Source organism: Sardina pilchardus, chromosome 17, assembly GCF_963854185.1.
Source record: "Sardina pilchardus chromosome 17, fSarPil1.1, whole genome shotgun sequence".
NCBI lineage: Eukaryota > Metazoa > Chordata > Actinopteri > Clupeiformes > Clupeidae > Sardina > Sardina pilchardus.
In genome coordinates, this window is record NC_085010.1 from 9832384 (window position 1) to 9852383 (window position 20000).

The 20000-nt window shown below is 43.5% G+C and overlaps 1 protein-coding gene across 1 annotated transcript in view; it reads left to right on the forward strand.

Annotated features, from left to right (window-relative positions):
• Window positions 1–20000, forward strand: part of ano2b (anoctamin 2b) — a 101411-nt gene that overhangs the window by 21124 nt on the left and 60287 nt on the right. The window contains exons 7-13 of the mRNA XM_062517444.1: window positions 5647–5702; window positions 6434–6481; window positions 6755–6819; window positions 6918–7052; window positions 8976–9136; window positions 13340–13422; window positions 15436–15525. Of these exons, the coding sequence (XP_062373428.1) occupies window positions 5647–5702; window positions 6434–6481; window positions 6755–6819; window positions 6918–7052; window positions 8976–9136; window positions 13340–13422; window positions 15436–15525 (638 nt within the window). The remainder of the gene's footprint in view (window positions 1–5646; window positions 5703–6433; window positions 6482–6754; window positions 6820–6917; window positions 7053–8975; window positions 9137–13339; window positions 13423–15435; window positions 15526–20000) is intronic.

Sequence of the window (20000 nt, forward strand, 5' to 3'; positions counted from 1 at the left end):
CACACACACACACACACATACATATATGCACACACAGACTAGGCAAGCCTGAGGGGGAATCCCAAAGAGTGTCAAGAGAGTGGGGATGGATGGATGTGTGTGTGTGTGTGTGTGTGTGTGTGTGTATGTGTGTGTGTATTTGTGTGTGTGTGTGTGTGTGTGTTGTGGTGTGTATGTTGTGGTGTGTGTGAGGGGGTAGTGTGTGCTGGTGGCCCCTGCTACCATATGCTCTTTTGGAAGCCACTGAGGAGCAGAAGGACAGAGCCGGCAGCTCTGAGAAGCAAGCAGAGATGTAGGCTAGCGCAGGTGTGTGTGTGTGTGCGTGTGTGTGTGTGTGTGTGTGTGTGTGTGTGTGTGTGTGTGCGTGTGCGTGCGTGCGTGCGCGCGCGTGTGTGTGTGTGTGTGTGTGTGTGTGTGCGTGTAGGCTAGCGGATGGATTCAGAACAGACTGGGTCACATGCTCTCATATTTTCTCTCTCTCTCTCTTTCTTATTCACTCACACACTCATGCAAACACAGAACGCACACAAACACACACACTCACACTCTCTCTCTCTCACACACACACATACACGCACACACACACACACACACACACACTCACACACAGACATGGGCAGTATTTCAATTATATGTATTTTAAATACGTATTTAATTACTTTAGTGTATTTTGTAATTTGTATTTTGCAGGATTGGAAAAAATCAAATGTACTTTGTAACAAAATACTTTGAGGGGTTGTATTTAGAGTATTTAAAATACTTAAATACTTAACAAAAATCTCATCATTTCCCCCCTCAAATTAGCCAAAAATTCATCACACAGTTAAATATAGCCTCTTACCTAGTATAACCATGACAATATGCTATGCTTATCATAGTCTGGGAGCCAAAGGTCAGAATCTTTGGGACATGAACCCCATATGTAAGGTATCAACCAAGGTGTCCTGATCTGCAGAAATAATGGAGGAGACTGAGGCAAAAACCTCCCCAATGCGAAACAGTCTCGAGTTTTCATCTCCCAGTTAATTAATTCCGTATATTGAGACACCTTACAGGATGTCACTTTATTTGTCCCCTGTGTTGCCAGTCATGTATGAAGGCAAAAGGCATGCATTTATAGCACAAAAAGGGAAATGCATTTAAAAAGGCTAACCTGTTCATTCTGTCGTACTACTTTCATTGAATACGGAAAATGATGGTGGAAAGTTTGCTTCGTCAGAGTTGATTCCACTGTTGAAAAGCCTGCTTGTTGTCAGTTCAATCATCGTGTATTATACAGTAGGATGCTGATTACATTTTTTTACTAGATCTACTTTATGGGTAGCCTGGCTCCGCCTTCCTACGTACTTCTGTTCAGTTTTCATTTCACTCCACTACGTAGTCTGGGTCTGCGGTATATTCACAGGTTTTCTCAAGACAATAATGCGCAGGTCCAATCAGCAAACAGAGGGAGTAGCTGAGAATGATGACGTTGAGGTCGCTAGTTTGAGCATGTCACCTCACGACCAAACGTTTATCGATTGGTTATGGCAGATCTGAGAGGCTCTGGGCAGAGTATCCGCATTCAAGGAAATTCATGCTTGGCAATGGAAAGTGTCCAGACTCTCTGTACATTATGAATGTACGAGAGTATGGTAGGACCAGGCTACTTCAGCCCAAAGTAAAGAATTTAGGCCTCTGTCCGCCAATAAAAAACTAGTATTTCTTGTAATTTATTTTTAAAGAGGAACTATGCAGGATTGGCGATTTCATCTCTAGTTTCGGTTTAGTTTTTCTTTTTCGCTCGTTTTATGCTTGCATATTTCTCTGCAGAGCTTCCCAGACAGCTTTAGCGTGTATATTTATACATATATAGGCTATATATAAATATATAAATTGCAAGCGTGGTTCTTCTTGTCCCTTACACGTCTCAGACTTCCAGATGTAAACAAGGAACGATCGTCTCCTGCAGAAACTGCAAGGTTGCAATAGCGGATAGGAACACTGGGGGCGGGAGGAAATATTACTGTGTTCGATAAAACTGGTCAGTCAAGCAAAACAACGATTTCTGAGCGATTTTATGACTATGAAAAAGTTGCATAGGGTCTCTTTAAAGTTGGTATACCATGATTATTGTGGGGGTATTTTTGTATTTTCTAATTACTAATTACTTGTATTTTAATTAAATACATTTTTCACATCCGTATTTTGTATTTTATTTTGTTACATTTTCTACGCCAGTATTTGTATTTTGTAACAAAATAGTTTTTGATGTATTTGTGCCCACCTCTGCTCACACACACACACTCACACACACACACACACGCACACACACACACATGCACACACACACACACATGCACACACACCCTCACTCACACTCACACTCACACTCACGCTCATACACACTCTTGCTCCCTTTCCCTCTTTGTCCCTGTGTCTTTGTTTTGTCTGTGTCTCTGTATGTTAGTCACTGAATCTGTCATCTCTGGCTTCATTCTTGTTGTTCCCGCCCTCTTATCATCACTCTAACTCGTCTGTCTGTCTGTCTGTCTCTTTTCATTGTGGTCGCGTTCTCCGCAATTTCAACTCTGAGAAGCAGGCAAATGAAGGGTTGGATAATAAAGGGAGAACCTTCTTTCTCAAATTGAGTTAAATGTGCTTTACAGCTACGTCGTTAGAGATGAGTCAAGGAAAGAACTTATTCCGCATATACGCCAAGGATCAGGGATGTCAAACATACTGTAAGCCCCAGGGGCCAGATCGGGCCTGCAAACAGGATTCATGTGGCCCCTCCAGTTTTGGATAGGAAGGGAAAAAGACAAAAACAAAATATTTAATTCTAGTGGTCCTCAACAATGTATCCAAGCAACGAGCAATCTTTGCAATAAGGAACAATGTCTCTTTGATCCTTGAATAGCTCAAATGCGCAAAGTGTAGTTAGGCACCAACGTTTTAGCATTTTTTTCTTTGGGAAGAGACTGTTCATATTTCAAAATGTTCCATTAGAGTCACTTAGAGGGATCATTTCTGGCTTATAGTAGATTTTGTAGTGTAAGTTGTTGTGGAGTTTGTCCCCCCCCCCTCTCTTTCTGCCTAGTAGTTTATGTAGCCTACCCACATTTGAGTTGACAAAATACCCCCCATGTATTAACCTCATAGCTGAAGAAACTTTGCAAAATCAAAGTATAAGCCGCGGCTAATAGTTGGGAAATGACGGTAGACATCTACTTCTACACGGATGACGTGTTAGTGTCTTCCTTTTGTGAAGGATGCACAGAGCTCTTGGACCACCTCAGCTCTTCCCTCAGCACTCAAGTGTCCCTCTGGAGATCTTCAAAATGTCGGTCTACTGCTCTTTCTCATCCCACTGGACGTTCCCCGACATGCTTGTCTTTGAAGCGTCGTATGTCCATCTACAAAGACAGATTAGTCCGAACATGTCCTCTATACTCGTCTCTGAGCCGATGCAATTTATATCTGCAGATAAAATCTCTTCTAGTGCACCTGCCCATAGTTTCATACGTTTGATTTGGCAAGCTTTCTTCAGCTATGAGGTTAACACACAGGAGCAGGCTATGCTAGGGAATGCATTTCATATCTACAGTCTTGATTAAAACTCTGTGGCCTCTGTGATTAATACAGTGATGCATCTATAGACGATATTATTTAGTTTTATTTGCATACAACACTGTCCTGGGGTACATGTGTCTAATGTATAGGAAATTACTGTACATTCTTGGAATCCCTTCTTTCAGGTGTTCAAAAGGATGTTTAATTCCTTGCCACTAAGGTTAGTCTCTCTGAAGTCGACAGGCTCCAAACTCCCTCTCTAGAGTGGACATTTGAGATATGTTTAGAGATGGGCGAGGAGACAGCATTCACATTTGCCTTTGGGACATCCCTGTCAGAGTTTCATTGCATTAAGCAGGGTTTCATTGTTTTGTTGTTGACCACTCTCTTTCTCTCTCTCTCACTAACTCACTCACTCTTTCTCTCTCTTAATTTCTCTCTCTCTCTCACACTTATTCACTCAAACACCCTCTCTCCCTTCCTTCATTTCTCCCTCCCTCCCTGCCCCTCTACCACTCTCTCTATCCCTTCCTCTCGCCCTCTCTTGTTCTCTCCCTCTCTTGCTCTCTCCCTCCCTCCCTCTTTCTCTCTCATTTTCCCTCTCTTGCCACATCCATTACTATCACTCTTTCTCTTGGCATTGCATTCTCTCTATTTTCCTCCCTCTTTTTTCTCACTTCTTTCTCTCCCACTGTATTTCACTCTCCTCCCCTCTTCCTCTCTCTCTCTCTCTCTCTCTTTCTCTCTCCCTGTCATTCCATCTCTCAGAATTATATGGGTCATGTCAGGGTGTCTTTTGGAATTGAATCAGAGACCGTAGGGGGTTTAGGCAACGAGTGAGTGGGTGTGTGTAGGGGTGTAGGTGTGTGTGTGTGTGTGTGTGTGTGTGTGTGGTGCTACTGGCTGTTGCTGGCAGAGATGGTGATAATTTGAGGGGGCGGGTGGATGGGGTGTGCTAGGGTGTGTGTGCGCGAGAGAAGGTGTGCGAGGCTGGTGTGTGTGTGAGAGAGAAAGTGTGTGTGTGTGTGTGTGTGTGTGTGTGTTTGTGTGTGTATGTGTGTGTGTGTGTGTAACGTTATTAGTGGCAGGCTAATCGCTGCAATGCTAATACTGATCCTCTGAGGAGCGGACTGATTAATTACGTTTGATTAAAGCTTGTGTTCCACATGTCAGCTGTTGCCTCGTCCCGAGGACTCAGTCAGTTACATCCTCCCTGATGGAGCCCTGTGTGTGTGTGTGTGTGTGTGTGTGTGTGTGTGTGTGTGTGTGTGTGTGTGTGTGTGTGTGTGTGTGTGTGTGTGTGTGTGTGTGTGAGAAGACAAAACCGAACAGAACATAAATTATGGCTGTCGAACAGGGGCTAAAAGGATGGATGACCATGTCAAGATTGGCATTTGAAAGCTCTATCGGACAGGAAGTGATGTCGTTTAGCCACGATAAGTTAATTTAGTTACATTGTGACCTTGTTAAGGGCACAGATTGCCCATTACAGAGAGAGGGGATATAAGGAGACTGAAATGTATAACCTGAACTGAACCAGCCCTGGGTGGCAGCTGGGAAAATCCTCCTCAGTACGGGTGGTCAAGTAAGACAGAATGCTTCTCATCTCGTGATTTACCTGAGGAAGTAAAGGCTGTTTAATTGGAGGTCTGGTTGAGAGAACGCTCTGTGAGAAAATGAGACACTTGCTACAGTATATGCCATGCTGTTGCCATGCCGATAGTAGTAGTCCTGGTAAGATGAGGAGGAGAGATCTTTCAGGGTATGGAGGAACTTGTTGCTGCTTTTACAGTTTCACAGTCTGACTAAAGGGGCAAGTACCCAGGATATTGTCATCAGGTCTATCTGTGTGTGTTCACTCACCTAACGTATACTGGTGTGATGTACAGTATATCAAATTTCAGACAAAGTTAAGGGTCTAGGTCCTCATACATGATCATCCATATTTGGATACGGGTTTCTTGAACCTAACAAGATGAGGGCGAGGGCCTACAGTCACCTGACTGTCCTTGTTAAGAGAATTACCTGCCATGCTAAGATAAGGAGAAAAGACCTCTGAGGGTGTTGACGTTTTCATTTGCGTTTGTTTTGTAGGCATCACCACACTGATAGCTAAAGGGGTCTATGAGGCAGCTTTCCCTCTCCATGACGTAAGTGGCCTTTTGAATTCATATTTCAATACAGCCTCCATAGGTTTCAGTTGTAAATCAGTTTCAGTAAAAATGTCTGCCACATGTACAAAATGTACCTGCTAGTAGGTAGTGCATTCTAATTAGCTGTAGTGGGAAGGCTGCTGTATACTGTGATGTAGTCTGTTTAGCTGTAGTGGGTATACTGTGATAGACCCAAATGTTAATACGTATGCCTATTTTAAGTGAGTACACTGAGATGGTGATGCTTTATAAGTGGGTATACTGCATAGTCCTGCGTCACATGTAGATTACACCACTGCTAGACCTGACTTTTTCCTGCTTTCATAAAGGAAATTAGAAGCACAATGCATTTAGTTGATGGCAGCTGGGTGAATTTGTTTCCCTTCTGCCACCGTTGAGCCCCTGGTCAAAGCAGCTGCCCCCCGACTCTGGTCCTGCAATTGATTCACATCTGTAAGTCGCTTTGGTAAAAGCGGCAGCCAAATTCGCAAAGATATTAGAGACTAGATTAAGGATTAGAGACTTCCATTTTCAGTGTCACAGTTGTTCCCACAAGGTTTCCGTTTTAACATTCCATATGTTATCTCAATGCAGCGGCAGTAGTTTGGGAACAAAATAGAACGACCGATCAAGCATTGTTTTTGTTTTTTCTTCTTGAAAGGGTCTGTAGAGGTAGTTTCTCCGCAGTCTCTATCCGTGTTGTTCATGTCCTTCTCCCTGATCTGTAGGGCGACTGCAAAGGTCCAGCCAAGGGTGAGGAGAGGAACGACAGACAGGTGTGTCAACATTATATACGCGGGGATGGCAACAATATTTACACTGTATATAATTTACTTTTGGGATGTACACAAAGATTGTGAGGTTGTAATGTATTACAACTCAAGCACTAAGTCACCTTACTACTCACTCTAGTCTAGGGTGTCCCAGTTGTGTTTCTGACCATTTCAATTGTCTGCTCTATAGATGAAATTTAATTGAATTGAACTGAATGGAACAATACAGTATTGTGCATCAAAAGATGTTGGCTTTTTCTGGCCTTTAACTTTTAGATATTACATGATGAATGGGCCAGATATGGAGCTTTCTACAAGTACCAGCCTGTAGACTACATCAGGTACAATTTTACATGTCCTAACAATAACAGTATGCTGAAGGAAAGAACCAATTATTCCCACCTAATACTGTTTCTCTGAATATGCCCTTTGACCCCAGGAAGTACTTTGGAGAGAAGATCGGTCTGTACTTTGCCTGGTTGGGTGTCTACACCCAGCTGCTTATTCCCGCCTCCATAGTGGGCATCACCGTGTTCTTCTACGGCTGTGCCACAGTCGACACCAACGTGCCCAGGTTCGTCAATATGGGTGGTGCTAGCGCAGTGGCTAAGGAGTGCTGCTACCATGGGCTAGCATGCGCTAGCCAGAAAGGTTGTGGGTGTAATTGCCGGCTGCCACTGTTGGGCCTTCGAGCAAGGCACTAAACCACAAGTTGTTCCGTGGAGGTTGGCCTTGTAATAATTGATGCATGTAAGTTGCTTTGGATAAAAGCAGCAGATGAATGGAAATAAAAAAAGAGTGAAATGTAGAGTGCTGGAGGGTGGCATGATTCATAGAAGAAATATTAAGCTTCAGACTTGTGAGTTTGGCACGAAGGCTTCAGTGAGACCTAATCAGTGCCTGCTCTCTGTGAGCGCTATTTAAAGAGCTAATGCAGTTGGTGTCCAAAACTAGGAAACCGAGAAGAAGAACGTTGGGAGTAAGCCAAGGGTGACGAGATGGCCACACATTATGTATTCATCTATCTTTTGCATGATCTTCAAATTCCTTAAAAACAATAACCCAAACCTATGGAAGGTGTTTTTATTTGTATTTTTTTTTTTTTTTAATGTAGGTGTACCCACAGAGGATTCGACGCCTCATAACTTTGATAGCACTCTCAGCAGTGATAATCCTTTTTTTTCCGCAGACAGAGCAAACTTCTTGCCAACAAATGTGTTGTTTTGAGCTGAAAAAAAAACATTATTTTTTTTTAAAATAAAGAACTAAAACTAAATGTTGAGGAGCGGGTGAGAGCGCCAGCTCCTGCTGTGATAACGGGGACTGGATGCCAGGGCGAGTGGGCGTAAGGCAGCTGAGAGGGTACGACGGTAGGAGGACCTTTGTGAGAACAGGAGGGAGAGGTGGGCAGAAGGGCAGCGACTGGCACGGCAGAATCTGCTGGCTCAGGTTGGCACACACTCAGGGCAAACGCCCACTTTTTCTGTTCCCCTCGTGGAACGGGTTTCCTCAAGGTCACTTGGAGGACACACTTTGGAAAAACTTCAGAAATCAGAAATCATCTACTGTATACTTTTAACCAAAGGCAAATTAATATTTTTCATTAGCAATTCAATATTCTTTTACTTCCTACAGCATAAAGCATCTAAGAATGTAAAACATATTTCCCATTTTCTGCTCTGTGAAAAGTTTCCCTTTTGAAGTCTCTGAGCCTTAGAAGTTGCTTATGTCTGTTTCTTTACAGATTTGAGTGTGGATTTGTACTCGGATAAATTACTTTGTGATTCTTAGAACAAAAAATATTGAAAGAAAAATAATGAGTTTTTTTTTGTTTTGTTCTGAGACTAAGCCTATTTTATTCCAAGACCTTATCCCAATATAAAAAAAAAAGTAGGGCAACATCTCGGGCAAACATCCTCTCAGACACAATAATGTCTGACCTGCTCTTTTGCATCTCTGTTTTTAAGCCTTTTCCCCCAAAACAACAACAACAACTCTCTCCGTCCCGTTTAAGCTCACGCAACATCTTCCAATATTATCGTTAGTTAGTAAAGAGAACTCTTGCTGCCCCGTTCAAGATCACACATCTTCCAATATTACAATCGTTTACTCTTTACTGTTAGTAAAGAGATGTATCTTTAAAAAGGACCTTAAAAGCTTTCTTTGTGCCATTCTCTGTAATGCCTAGATTCTATTCACTCTCGCACTGTAGTCTTGCTTTGCAGTATCTTGGAATGCATTTATTTATGTCAATTAATAATTCATGACTTTAATTCATGACTCACAAAGTTGCATGCAAGTTGGCGAAGAAAATTAAACAATTCTCCCTGATTGCACCAAATTGAATATGTGTGTGTGTGTGTGTCTGTGTGTGTGTGTGTGTGTGTGTGTGTGTGTGTGTGTGTGTGTGTGTGTGTGTGTGTGTGTGTGTGTGTGTGTGTGTGTGGTGTGTGTGGTGTGTGTGTGTGTGTGTGTGTGTGTGTGTGTGTGGTGTCAGTTTGGAGATGTGTGACGACAGGCAGAACTTCACCATGTGCCCGCTGTGTGATGGCGCCTGCGACTACTGGCACCTGAGCACCGCCTGTGGCACGGCCCGCGCCAGCTACCTCTTCGACAACCCCGCCACCGTCTTCTTCTCCATCTTCATGTCCCTCTGGGGTAAGTGTGTGTGTGTGTGTGTGTGTGTGTGTGTGTGTCTGTGTGTGTGTCTGTGTGTTTGTATGTCTGTCCCAGCCATCTTGTCCCTCTGGAGTAGACCCACTGTTTCCCTCGACCTTCCTGTCCTCTGTGTGTGTGTGTATGCGTGTGTGTATGTGTGTGTGTGTGTGTCCGTCTGCTTGTCTGTGTCATTTTTGTCTGTTTCCCTCTACCTTCCTGTCCTGTGTGTGTGTGTGTGTGTGTGTGTCTGTCTGTCTGTCTGTGTGTGTGTCTGTCTGTCTGTCTGTCTGTCTGTCTGTCTCCATTTTCTGTTTCCTTTTCTCTATTTCTTCGACAAACACCATCTCTTCTCCACCTTTGCTCTCTGGGGTCCCTCTACCTTTCTGTTTTCCACCTCTCTCTCTCTCTCTCTCTCTCTCTCTCTCTCTCTCTTTTCCTGTCTCCCTCAGCAACCCTGTGTTCTTCTCCATCTTGATCTTTTCGGCCTCTCTGCCTCTCTGTTCTATCCACCCCCCCCCCCCCCACCCCCATTCTCTCTCTGTCCTCATTTGTTTGTTTTTTTTGTTTGTTTGTTTGTTTTCTGTTTTTTTTTTCTGGATTCTTTTTTTCAGATTCTTGTCTAACTCTGAAGTTCAGTCAATTCAATTCAACTTTATTGTCCCTTGAGAGCAAATTAGATTTGCTTTATCGGATGATCTGTGTTGCTGGTCAGTGTGCCAACAACTTAAGACATCATCATCATCATCATCATCATCAAACAACAACAGCGCAAATCTAGCACAACAAGGATTTAGCCAGCAGTGAGAAACTAGCGACGAGATTGAGCCACACACTGCTGGATTAGTTCATAAAGAGTCCAGTTCTGATTGCTTTGAAGAAAATAGCAAGTCTCTTCTCAGAACTTTCATGTTATACTGTCGGGCTTAAAACAAAAAAAAAGTAAACGCACTCACTCTCATGCTATAATTCTTTTAATTGATATGAGAACATGTCACAAGACAGACGCATCTCGGCCTATTCCATCTTCAGCATCTCCAAGACTTGTCTTGTGACATGTTCTCATATTAATTAAATGAGTTGTAGCTTGAGAGTGTGTTTACTTTTTTTGTTTGATCCAGTGTGTCCTTAGCCTGACGAGCCAGACCCACATCGAGATATAGGGTCTGGGAACTTGCCATAGGTAGGGAATTAAAATTCCCTCTCCACGCAATAGGATAGCGCTACAGCCAATCATCTTCTTTTTTTTCAAGTATCAGGATGCTTAACGGTCACAACTTGCAGGTCAGTTGTCATTATGTTAAGCCCACCTACTGACTCTATGTGATTGCCTGACAGAAGTTTTTCCAGCTTGCAAGCCAAAGGGAACCTATGCAGATTTGGCGATTTCATCGCCGGTTTCGCTTCCTCTTTTCTTTTTTGCTTGTTTAATGCTTTCAGATTTCTCTGCAGAGCTTCCCCTATACAGCTTTAGTGTATATATTTTACGACTCTCCTCAATCGGCCAATCTGCCTTTTCATGAGCATGATTGCGAGGCAGCGAGACTTTCTCTTTGTCAGGCACAAAACTTGCATGCGTGGTTTTTCCGCTCAGAGGCGCTAGGGCTAGGGGGAAGCAAGACAGCCTTCATTCAACCCGAAATAAGTAAAATAACCATTCCAATAACTCCAAAGCTGATAAGTTAAGGCAAATTGAGCTAGCTTAATTCACCTTTAAACTAAGTATTTGAAGTATGCAAGTAGGCGGTTTGAGACACAGCCACAGTCTGACATTGGAAGTAGGTTAGGCTACACTAGTTAGCATGTTACTTGTGTTAGTGTTAGCGTGTTCCTCTAACTTAAACTTGAAACTCTTGTAGGGAGGGAAAGGGACAGACCAGGACATCACCTTATCACCTTATCACCTTATCACCTTATCACCTTATCACCTTTTGCACGCACCTGTTTTGTACCTGCCTGAAAGACGAGCCTCACTTACCTCAAGGCTCTCAGCCGTTCTTCCTCTGAGTCTCAGTGTGTATCTGTATGTCTGTCCACACTCACTCTCTCTCTCTCTCCTTCTTTCTGTCTTTCTTCCTTTCTTTCTTTCTCTCTGTGTCATGCCCTTTCTCTCTCTCACTCCTGTATTCATGTCACCCGCTCACTCTTTTCTCTGTTGTTTGTCTTTTATTTCTTTCTTTCTCTTTTTTGCTTTCTTTCTTTCTCTTTGTGTCTTTCTTTCTCTGTTGTCCTTCTTTCTTTCTTTCTTTCTTTCTTTCTTTCTTTCTTTATTCCTTTGTTTCTTCATTTCTTTATTTCTTATCCACATCTACCGTATACAGACTCTATACAGATCATATGATGTTACATAAGGTTGGACCAATCAGCACATTCATTAATTTAAACCAGCCCTGCCAGTCTGGCCGTCTCTCTGTTATAGTCTAAGTGGATACCTGAGTTGTGCATACAGTAGCCCAGTCTTTAGACCGACATGACAGTGAAAGTCTACTCTTTCACACAGTCTACACTGCACGCATGGTTGATAATTACTTTCATCAGAGCCTGATATTGTGTGTTTTGGAGGCGTCTGGTAGCCTCTCCCCTGACTGTATTGTCTTACGCCTGCCCTGCCAGTGGCCAACACATTACTCTCCCCTCTTCATGAACTTGAGCAGGAGAGCGGCAGGGCCTGCATACCTGTTGTCTGCGTACCTGTTGCCTGTGTACCTGTCCAACGTATCAGCAGAGGTACGACAGGATGGCGATACTGTTCACCAGCAGAGTGCGAAGGGAGGACAGAATGGGGGAGGGTCAAGGTTGAGAGTTGAAAGCTGCGAGAGTTGAGAGCGATGGGCACCTGCTTCCGTATAGAAATGTGAGCAATTGATCAGAATGCTATGCAAATGATCATTGTGCAACTACCTCACCAATATTGCTATCTGAACAATTCGTATTATTTGATTTACGAATTGATAAGAAGAATGATATAATGAAGATAAAAAACACAACTCTACATAGATCGGATGGTGGTGTAGAGAGTCCAAGCTGTGTGGACATCTCTTGGTCATGCTCTTGAGTCTCTCCCTGTCTATCTCTGTCTCTCTCTCCCTCCCTCTATCTATCTATCTGTTACTGTCTCTCTCTCCTTCCCTCCCCCTCTCTCTCCCTCTCCCCCCTGCTCTCCATCTCTCTCTCTCTCTCTCTGTCTGAATGGACGGGTTATTGTGTTACTGCTGTCAGTACTTGGCGTGGGATTGAGTGATAGTGGCATGGCCTGATGCTTGCTTTGTCTCTCTCTCTCTCACTTTCACTCCCTCTGCTTCCTCCCTTTCTCTTTCTCTTTCTTTCTCCTCTCTCTCCTGTTGCTCTCATCCTCTCCTCTTACACTCTCCATCCCTCTCTCTCCCCCTCCCTCCCTCTCTCCTCATCCCTCTGGGGTGGGATGACAGCATCTTGTCTTTCACTCACTCTGTGCTGTTGAGAGAGGGCCAATGCATTATTACTCATAGTGGGACCCCCACTGAGGAGCCAGGGAGCTCATTACGTATTCATGATCGTACTCTACCTGGGGAACACGGTATCGTACCGGACGGACGGACGGACTACCGGTTCAATCTGCTCTTTCTAGAAAGTTCTTGATGTGCTTTACCATGCTGTGTTGGCACGGTAGAAACTGGCCAGGCTGAATTTTAATCAGAAGCCATGGCTTTGAGTTTCATTGGGGTGCCTTTTTTTGATGGCGCTTCCACACGGACGTGCATCTGTCTTTTGAAAGCGTTCCAGAGAGTTAGTTGCTGTAACTCAATCAAGCATCAGGGACACTTGACGTGCTTAAGTTTTTGGCACTTTGGAGCATGCTAAAAAAAAAAAGTTTCCGGTAACACTATACTGTAATGGTTCATTATGTGATGGACGACATACTTTGAGTGGCTTTTTAACAAACTGTCAACTGAGCCCAACTGTACACTGAATGTCATCTGAAGACCATGAAAGGACCGAGACCATCTCTCCAAATCTAACACCGCTTCTATTCATCGCTGTAAACAAAATGTCAATCAACACTGCATGGGTTAAAATAATCACGTGTGTGTGTGTGTGTGTGTGTGTGTGTGTCTGTTGGGGGGGGGGGGTATGCATATATATGTCTTAACATACATTTGTGTGTGTGTGTGTGTGTGTGTGTGTGTGTGTGTGTGTGTGTGTGTGTGTTTGGGTGTATACCCCCAGTGGTCACGTTTCTGGAACAGTGGAAGCGCAGACAGATCAGCCTGAACCACAGCTGGGACCTGACTGGCATGGAAGAGGAGGAGGTGAGTGAGAACCCTGTCTGACAATACCAGCAACTTAGCAACAGCACCACATACAACCTGACAACCAACCCATAATAACCCCAACAACACCATACACAACCTGATAACCATCCAGTAATAACCCTAACAACACCACACACAGCCTGACAACCATCCCATAATGCCCCTTACAACAGCACCACATACAACCTGACAACCATCCCATGATAACACCTACAGTACAACAGCACCAGACACAACCTGACAGCCATCCCATAATAACCCCAACAACACCACACACAACCGGGCAACCACCCCATAATTACCCCAGCAACACGATACCCAACTGGGCCACCATACCATAATAACCCTCCGTGACAATAACATTGTCACAGAGAACTGGCCAACCTTCTCACAATAGACCTTACAACCATACACCACCAGGCCATCTCTCAATACCCTCTACCACATCACGCTTAACTGGGCAGCAAGCAATACATAGATTTATTCATTTAGCAGACACGTTTCATCCAAAGTGACATACAGTACGTATGTCAATTCTATTACAAGAAACTACAGTACGTTTTTCCTGGAGCAACTTGGTGTTGAGCACCTTGCTCAAAGGCACAACGGTGAAAGCTGGGATAGAGCTGGAATTGAACCCGCACATTTTCTGGCTACTGCATGCTATCCCAGCTCCTTAACCACAACGCTACCACCATACACAACTGACTACCTTCTTACCACAACTCTATATAGGACATACCGTCATGAGCAACCATCTCATCACACTGCCTGCCAGGCCATGGGCAACATCTATCCCATAATAGGCTCTAGGGCAAGGCAGGGTAGATATCCGAGGCATAATAACCCTAAACTAACTACTTGGCCACAAGAAACTATGTCTTAACTATGTCGGTATTTAAGTGTAGTTTTATATTTTTTTTGTTGTGCCTATATCTTAGTTGATTTACAGTCTGGTACTTATAGAAAGCTCCATAGCTAAGCTCACCCATCCATCATGTAATTCCTTCCTGGCCACTATGCTATCTTACCACCTATCGCCATTTGAATTATTCATTTGAATTCTGTGATCATGCTAAGGTGAACTGTGCCATGCAGTATCATATTTTTTAAAGAGGCATTCAGAACATATTTAGTGATGGTGGAGATTGTTGTCCAAATGTTTATAACAATACAAGTGGTATTGAATGGTTCATAGAGTGTTGATGAGTTTCAATTGGTGAATGAACTCTTTTGAGAGGTGGATAAACTCTAGTAAGAAGTGGAGGAACTCTATTTCTAAAATTTCAGAGATGGGTAAACTGCGTTTACTTGCGTTTAGCCTCCGCCACATCCCTGATTTGGGGATAGACCGAGGGTTCCGGGTGGTGGTTGTTGACAGGATTTGTGTAGTAATGCTGAATTAGCAGGGCTGAGAGGATTATGCGAGTAGCATTGGAGAACTTGGCCAACGCAACACAGTCATATACTTATCCTGGTTTCAACAGCTGAGTTCAAAAAAAGTTCAGCAACCACCCAAATTCTCATGTCATCTCCTACTGGTGTCATCCCAAATCCATCACAGTGCTCTCTGATCCAGCGCTTACATGACCCCCTAGTAGAATGATATTGCCACAAGCTATTGCCTAGTTCCACCTGAGATGCCGTCTTTCTATCAAGGACGGAGCTCAGGTTAGAGTTGTGTTTTTTTTTTATTTATTTTTTGGTAGTGACCCCAAGACTTCCTTCAGCATGACAGCCCAGATTTCAGCCCCTCACTGGTCCCTCAGTTATTTTGGTCTGTCCCTTTTCAGAAGTGATCGTCTCCTCTCAAAAGAGACCATTTAGGACACTGCAAGAGCAAATTGTAGTGACTCTCTTTCTTTGTCTCTGTCATTCTCTCCCTCTCTCTCTCTCTCTCTCTCTCTCTTTCTCTCCCTCTCTCTCTTTGTCTCTGTCTCCCTCTCGTCCTTTCCCTCCCTCTCTCCCTTTCCCTCTCTTCCTCTCTCTCTTGCCTGTCATTATTCATAGGAGCACCCAAGGCCCAAATACGAAACCGTCCTTCTCCAGAAGAGGCAGCGGCAGAGGAAGAAGAAGATGAAAAAGAAGAACAAAAATGAGGTTGGAACTAACAAGCAAACAAACATACCAACAAACAAACACCATCAACGCTGTTCTGTCATACTTTATTTTGATGGTCCCTTGACGAAGAACAAAAACAAATTTGGACACACAAAAGATATCAACACTGTTCTGTCATACTTATTTAGATGGTCTCCTGTCGAAGAACAAACTGAGGTTGGAGCAAACATACTGAAACTGAAACTGTTCGGTCATAGTTTATTTTGTTGGTCCTCCATGGATTATTTACAGATGTCCACATTGCGTGTTGAAACTGTGCAATATCGTTTATGGTTAAGGCCGGGGTTAGACGTTTGGATTGATTTGTTTTGAGGTGATCATGATTCAGTCAACAATTAGAGAGATGGAATTTCAACAAAAGGCTTTCTGAAGACTTCATACTTATTTGGGTGAATATCCAAAATATTCCAGAATAATCCATAAATGGCTGACGGAGTGGATATGAGCAGTCAGAGCAATGGTGCCAATTGTCTGGACTCTTTTCTGTTTGACATTGATTTGATTGATGTCCTTCCATTCTTAATGAACACCATGCCTGTGTTGTTATGGTTATGGTTATGGGATTTGGCAGACACTTTTGTCCGAAGCGAATTATTGAGCAATGCGTTTTAATCTGGATGACTTCAGTCATCACCAGTAGGCTACACAGTTTATTGCAATGCAGTCGGAACATGAGGTATCATCATGTGATTGCCCAGAAATATTGTTCAGAAATGTTCCCCCATGTGGGATCCTGTAGGCTGAGATGGATGAGAGGGAGAAAGGCAAGCAGGAAATATGAGAAGGACTGGACCATCTTAAAAAGAAGAGCAGAGTCTATAAAATACTCTGTCTGGAATTACTTTCTTTGTAGAAGGGGTCATTCCAACCTCAAGAGTTTAGTTTGGAAGAAGACATTGTGCTTTAGCGTCATTGTGTATAAGCCGTAGGACAGTGTTTTATGGAAGTTAGAAGAAACAAAATCATATTAATGCCATATTAAGTGCCCCTGAATATAAATCTCATAGTTCAAGACATTTGGCAACGTCGATGTGTAAGTCACAGTTAATAGTTGGGAAAGTGTACCCCTGTAGAGGCATATGAAGAAGAAAGCAAAGGTGGGTATTCTTGTGTTGAAATTCTCTTTGATTGATGAGGGAAAATATGTGAGGTGAGTTGGCATCTGGATCTCAAAGAGACAGTGTTTTAGTGGCGTGTCTAAAAATGTATTGAAAGCATGTGTTTCAGAAGGCGATCTTAGATTCGATGTGCACTTTGGCTTGATGGTTTTCCCCCAAAGTAACACTCTGATGTGGGGAGATGGCCCAACCACCTATTTTTTCCCTCTCTGAATGACCACTCTGTTTGTTTTATATTTTTTATTTTTTAAAAAATCCCCTACTCTGACCAGAATGGGACATTAATTTACTGGATAAAAATGTCTCTTGCCTTCGGGATGGATAACACTTTAGAGTGATGCTGAATAGAGACTTATCTATTTTTCTCTCAGCTTGAAACCGCAATGTGTAATAATCACATCTACTCCTGGCAATCAATTAGGTTTGATGGTATGCGGAATACGATCAAAGACAGACAAACACATTTGTCATTATCACTTATCATGCTGTGTAGTTATGTGGTTTGGTGTGCAACACCCTGCAGAATTATTATTATTATTATTATTTTTTTAAAAAAAGCCTATAACAGCACAACATCAGCTCCAACATCTCCCAAAGACATCAGTTTGCACGCAAGCAAGTTTTCATCAGTGCAAACTGGATCAGCTGCTGTGTTTTTTAATGCTTTTTAAGTCATTAGATTGCTAGTTTTAGACCAAAATTCTGCGTTTTCACCATAATACCATATAATGGCCATAATGCTGTTAAGTTAGTGTGCACAAATGGATGAAAATTATGGCAAGCCTTTATCTCTTATAATCTGCCCTTTTCGCCATCAATTCACATTTATTTCATTTTTTAGCACAGCATCTACTGTAAAGAAAAAGTCAATGACCAAGGCATTTTTCATTCCACTCTCATTAGTCAATTGATTAATTTATGTTTGGTAGAGCACAATGTTTCTGCTTCCTGTTTTATGATTATGTTCTATATTCAGGTAGATTTCTGATGATCTCTCTTGTTTATGAAAGCACACGCAGTACATATTTGGTAAATTGATACTGGATAAGCAAGGAACCCTTATCAAATGTGTCTGTAAACTGTCTGGTTGAGGAGGGACTGGTCTAGTTTTCTGTACAGGACACAGTTTTACCTGCAACCTTCGGTTGCTCTTGAGCGTAATTGGGGTCAAAGTGGCACTGGCTTTCTAGGGCAATGTCAGTCTCCCCTCTAGGCTTCATTGAGGCACTTTATCCTTTTACAACCGCTGCGGCCGTGTTCCTTTTCCTTTGACTGGACCGAAATATCCCTCGAACTCAGACAGCTTCGCTGCTGCAGACCACAGCCTGTCTAGGTTCTTCAGAGACCTCTCCGTCCGATGCTGAGAAACTTGACAGTGAGTGCAGTCGATCAGGAGGCTGTTTTAGAACGCTTTTTTTGCATTATTATTTTTGTCAGGATTTAAGTGATTTAGATCGAAGGGAGATTTTATTTATAGGTAAAATAAATCAATAGATCTTCAGAAGTCCCCCAGCAGCAGCCAGTGGTTTGTTCAGCCTTGACGAGCTTTAAATGAGTGAAAAATGGAGACATGAAAGCAAACAGCCACACCGGTATTCTGCTGCTTCATGCCTGCTAAGTGCTGGATCATGTGGTTTCTGACGCCTGACATTGGTCTGTAGTGTGGCCTGAGTATCAACACAGAGTGTGTGTGTGTGTGTGTGTGTGTGTGTGTGTGTGTGTGTGTGTGTGACATTGATCAGTAGTGTGGCCTAAGTATCAACACAGAGTCTTTGGCAAGACTCCCGATTTACAAGACAACAAGTTTTGTAGAAGTTTTGCCTTTAGGTTGTTTTGAGAGGTAAAACGGAGGGAAAACATACACTAAATCCATGTAACCATTGGACCACAGCTCCCAGGTTTATTTAGTGTGTGGGTGTGGTGTGTGTGTGTGCATCTGTGCAGTGCCATTGGGGCATATTGGTCCAAGGATTGGAGGGCTGGCATTACCTCAAACTCCATGGCTTACTGGTGCCTGGTGTGTGTTTGCCTCCAAATCTTTTAGTCTGTCTAACCCCCCATGCCTCCATTTGTGTCCCTGTCTCTCTCTCTCTCTCTCTCTCTCTCTCTCTCTCTCTCTCCCTCTATCCTCTCTCTCTCTCTCTCTCTCTTTTCTGCTCTCCCCTTCTCTCCCACATCTACATTTGTGCCTCTCTCTCCCCCTCTTCCCCGTCACCTCCTCCGTCTCTCCGTCTCTCCATCTCTCTCTCCATCCCTCCATCCCTGACCCATTCTACCCTGTGTGTCCCTAGCCTAACAGGTCAGTGGAGGAGAGCGGAGGGGAGGCCGGTCTGGATACCAAGTGGAGACAGGGGCTGCTGTTCGCCATGGCAACGGGAGTCACGGTAACGCTCCTTCCTCCCTGGCGCTCTCCTGCCATCTGCCAGAGCGCTCCGATCTCTGCTCGATTTCTCCTCCTCTTCTTCCTCCTCTTCCTCCTCCTCTTCATCCTCCTCTTTGTGCCTTCTCCTCTGCTCCTCCTCTCTCCCCCTTCTGATCTGAGAGGGAGGACGTTCTAAGGTTTGAGTTCTAAGACGTTCTAAGATCTCGGAACAAGGAGGGAGAATGACAGGCAAACTAGCTGGACTTGATGTGAATTGGTGCTTGTAGTCTGAAGGAGGAGGGCAGAGAGAAGGGTCCTGCACTCGACAAGCATGAAGAGAGGGGTGGGTGTTGTGTCATTCTTCTTTTCTGGCTACACTCCTAGAGAGAGAGAGAGAGAGAGAGAGAGAGAGAGAGAGAGACTGAGAGAGAGACAGACAGAGAGACAGACAGACAGACAGACAGAGATGATGTCTTTTATGTGGAAAACTGAAACAAAATCAGGTTGCTCTAACTTTCTAGTAGCTAGCCTGTTTTAAACACTGTAAGGACAGTTTGTGCATCATTTATGAACTATCAGGTGCCTCTTAACTAGCTCCAAGTCTCAATTACGTGTCCACCAAGTGACCTTAAGCTAACCCCGTCTCCCCTGCTGCATCAGCCAGCCACAGCCCAGGCCGTTAGACGATGTCCAATTCAAGCCCAGATTCTAATCCTATTTGTCTGTCACCATCAACAAAGGGTTTGTGGATAAACAGCCTGACCTATCAAAATCTCACTGACTCTATTTTAGAGTTCCTAATTCTACTTGGCTTGCAGCGATGCTTCACCTTCAAGACTCAGGCCAGGCCAGGCCAAGTCGAGTCTCATTCATTTCCACAGGCTGTATGCACATTTCAAAACAACAGAAGTGCTCCAAAGTAATTATAGAACTCTTAAAAGTTCTACTTGTTCTGGTATCAGCCCTTTCTATGG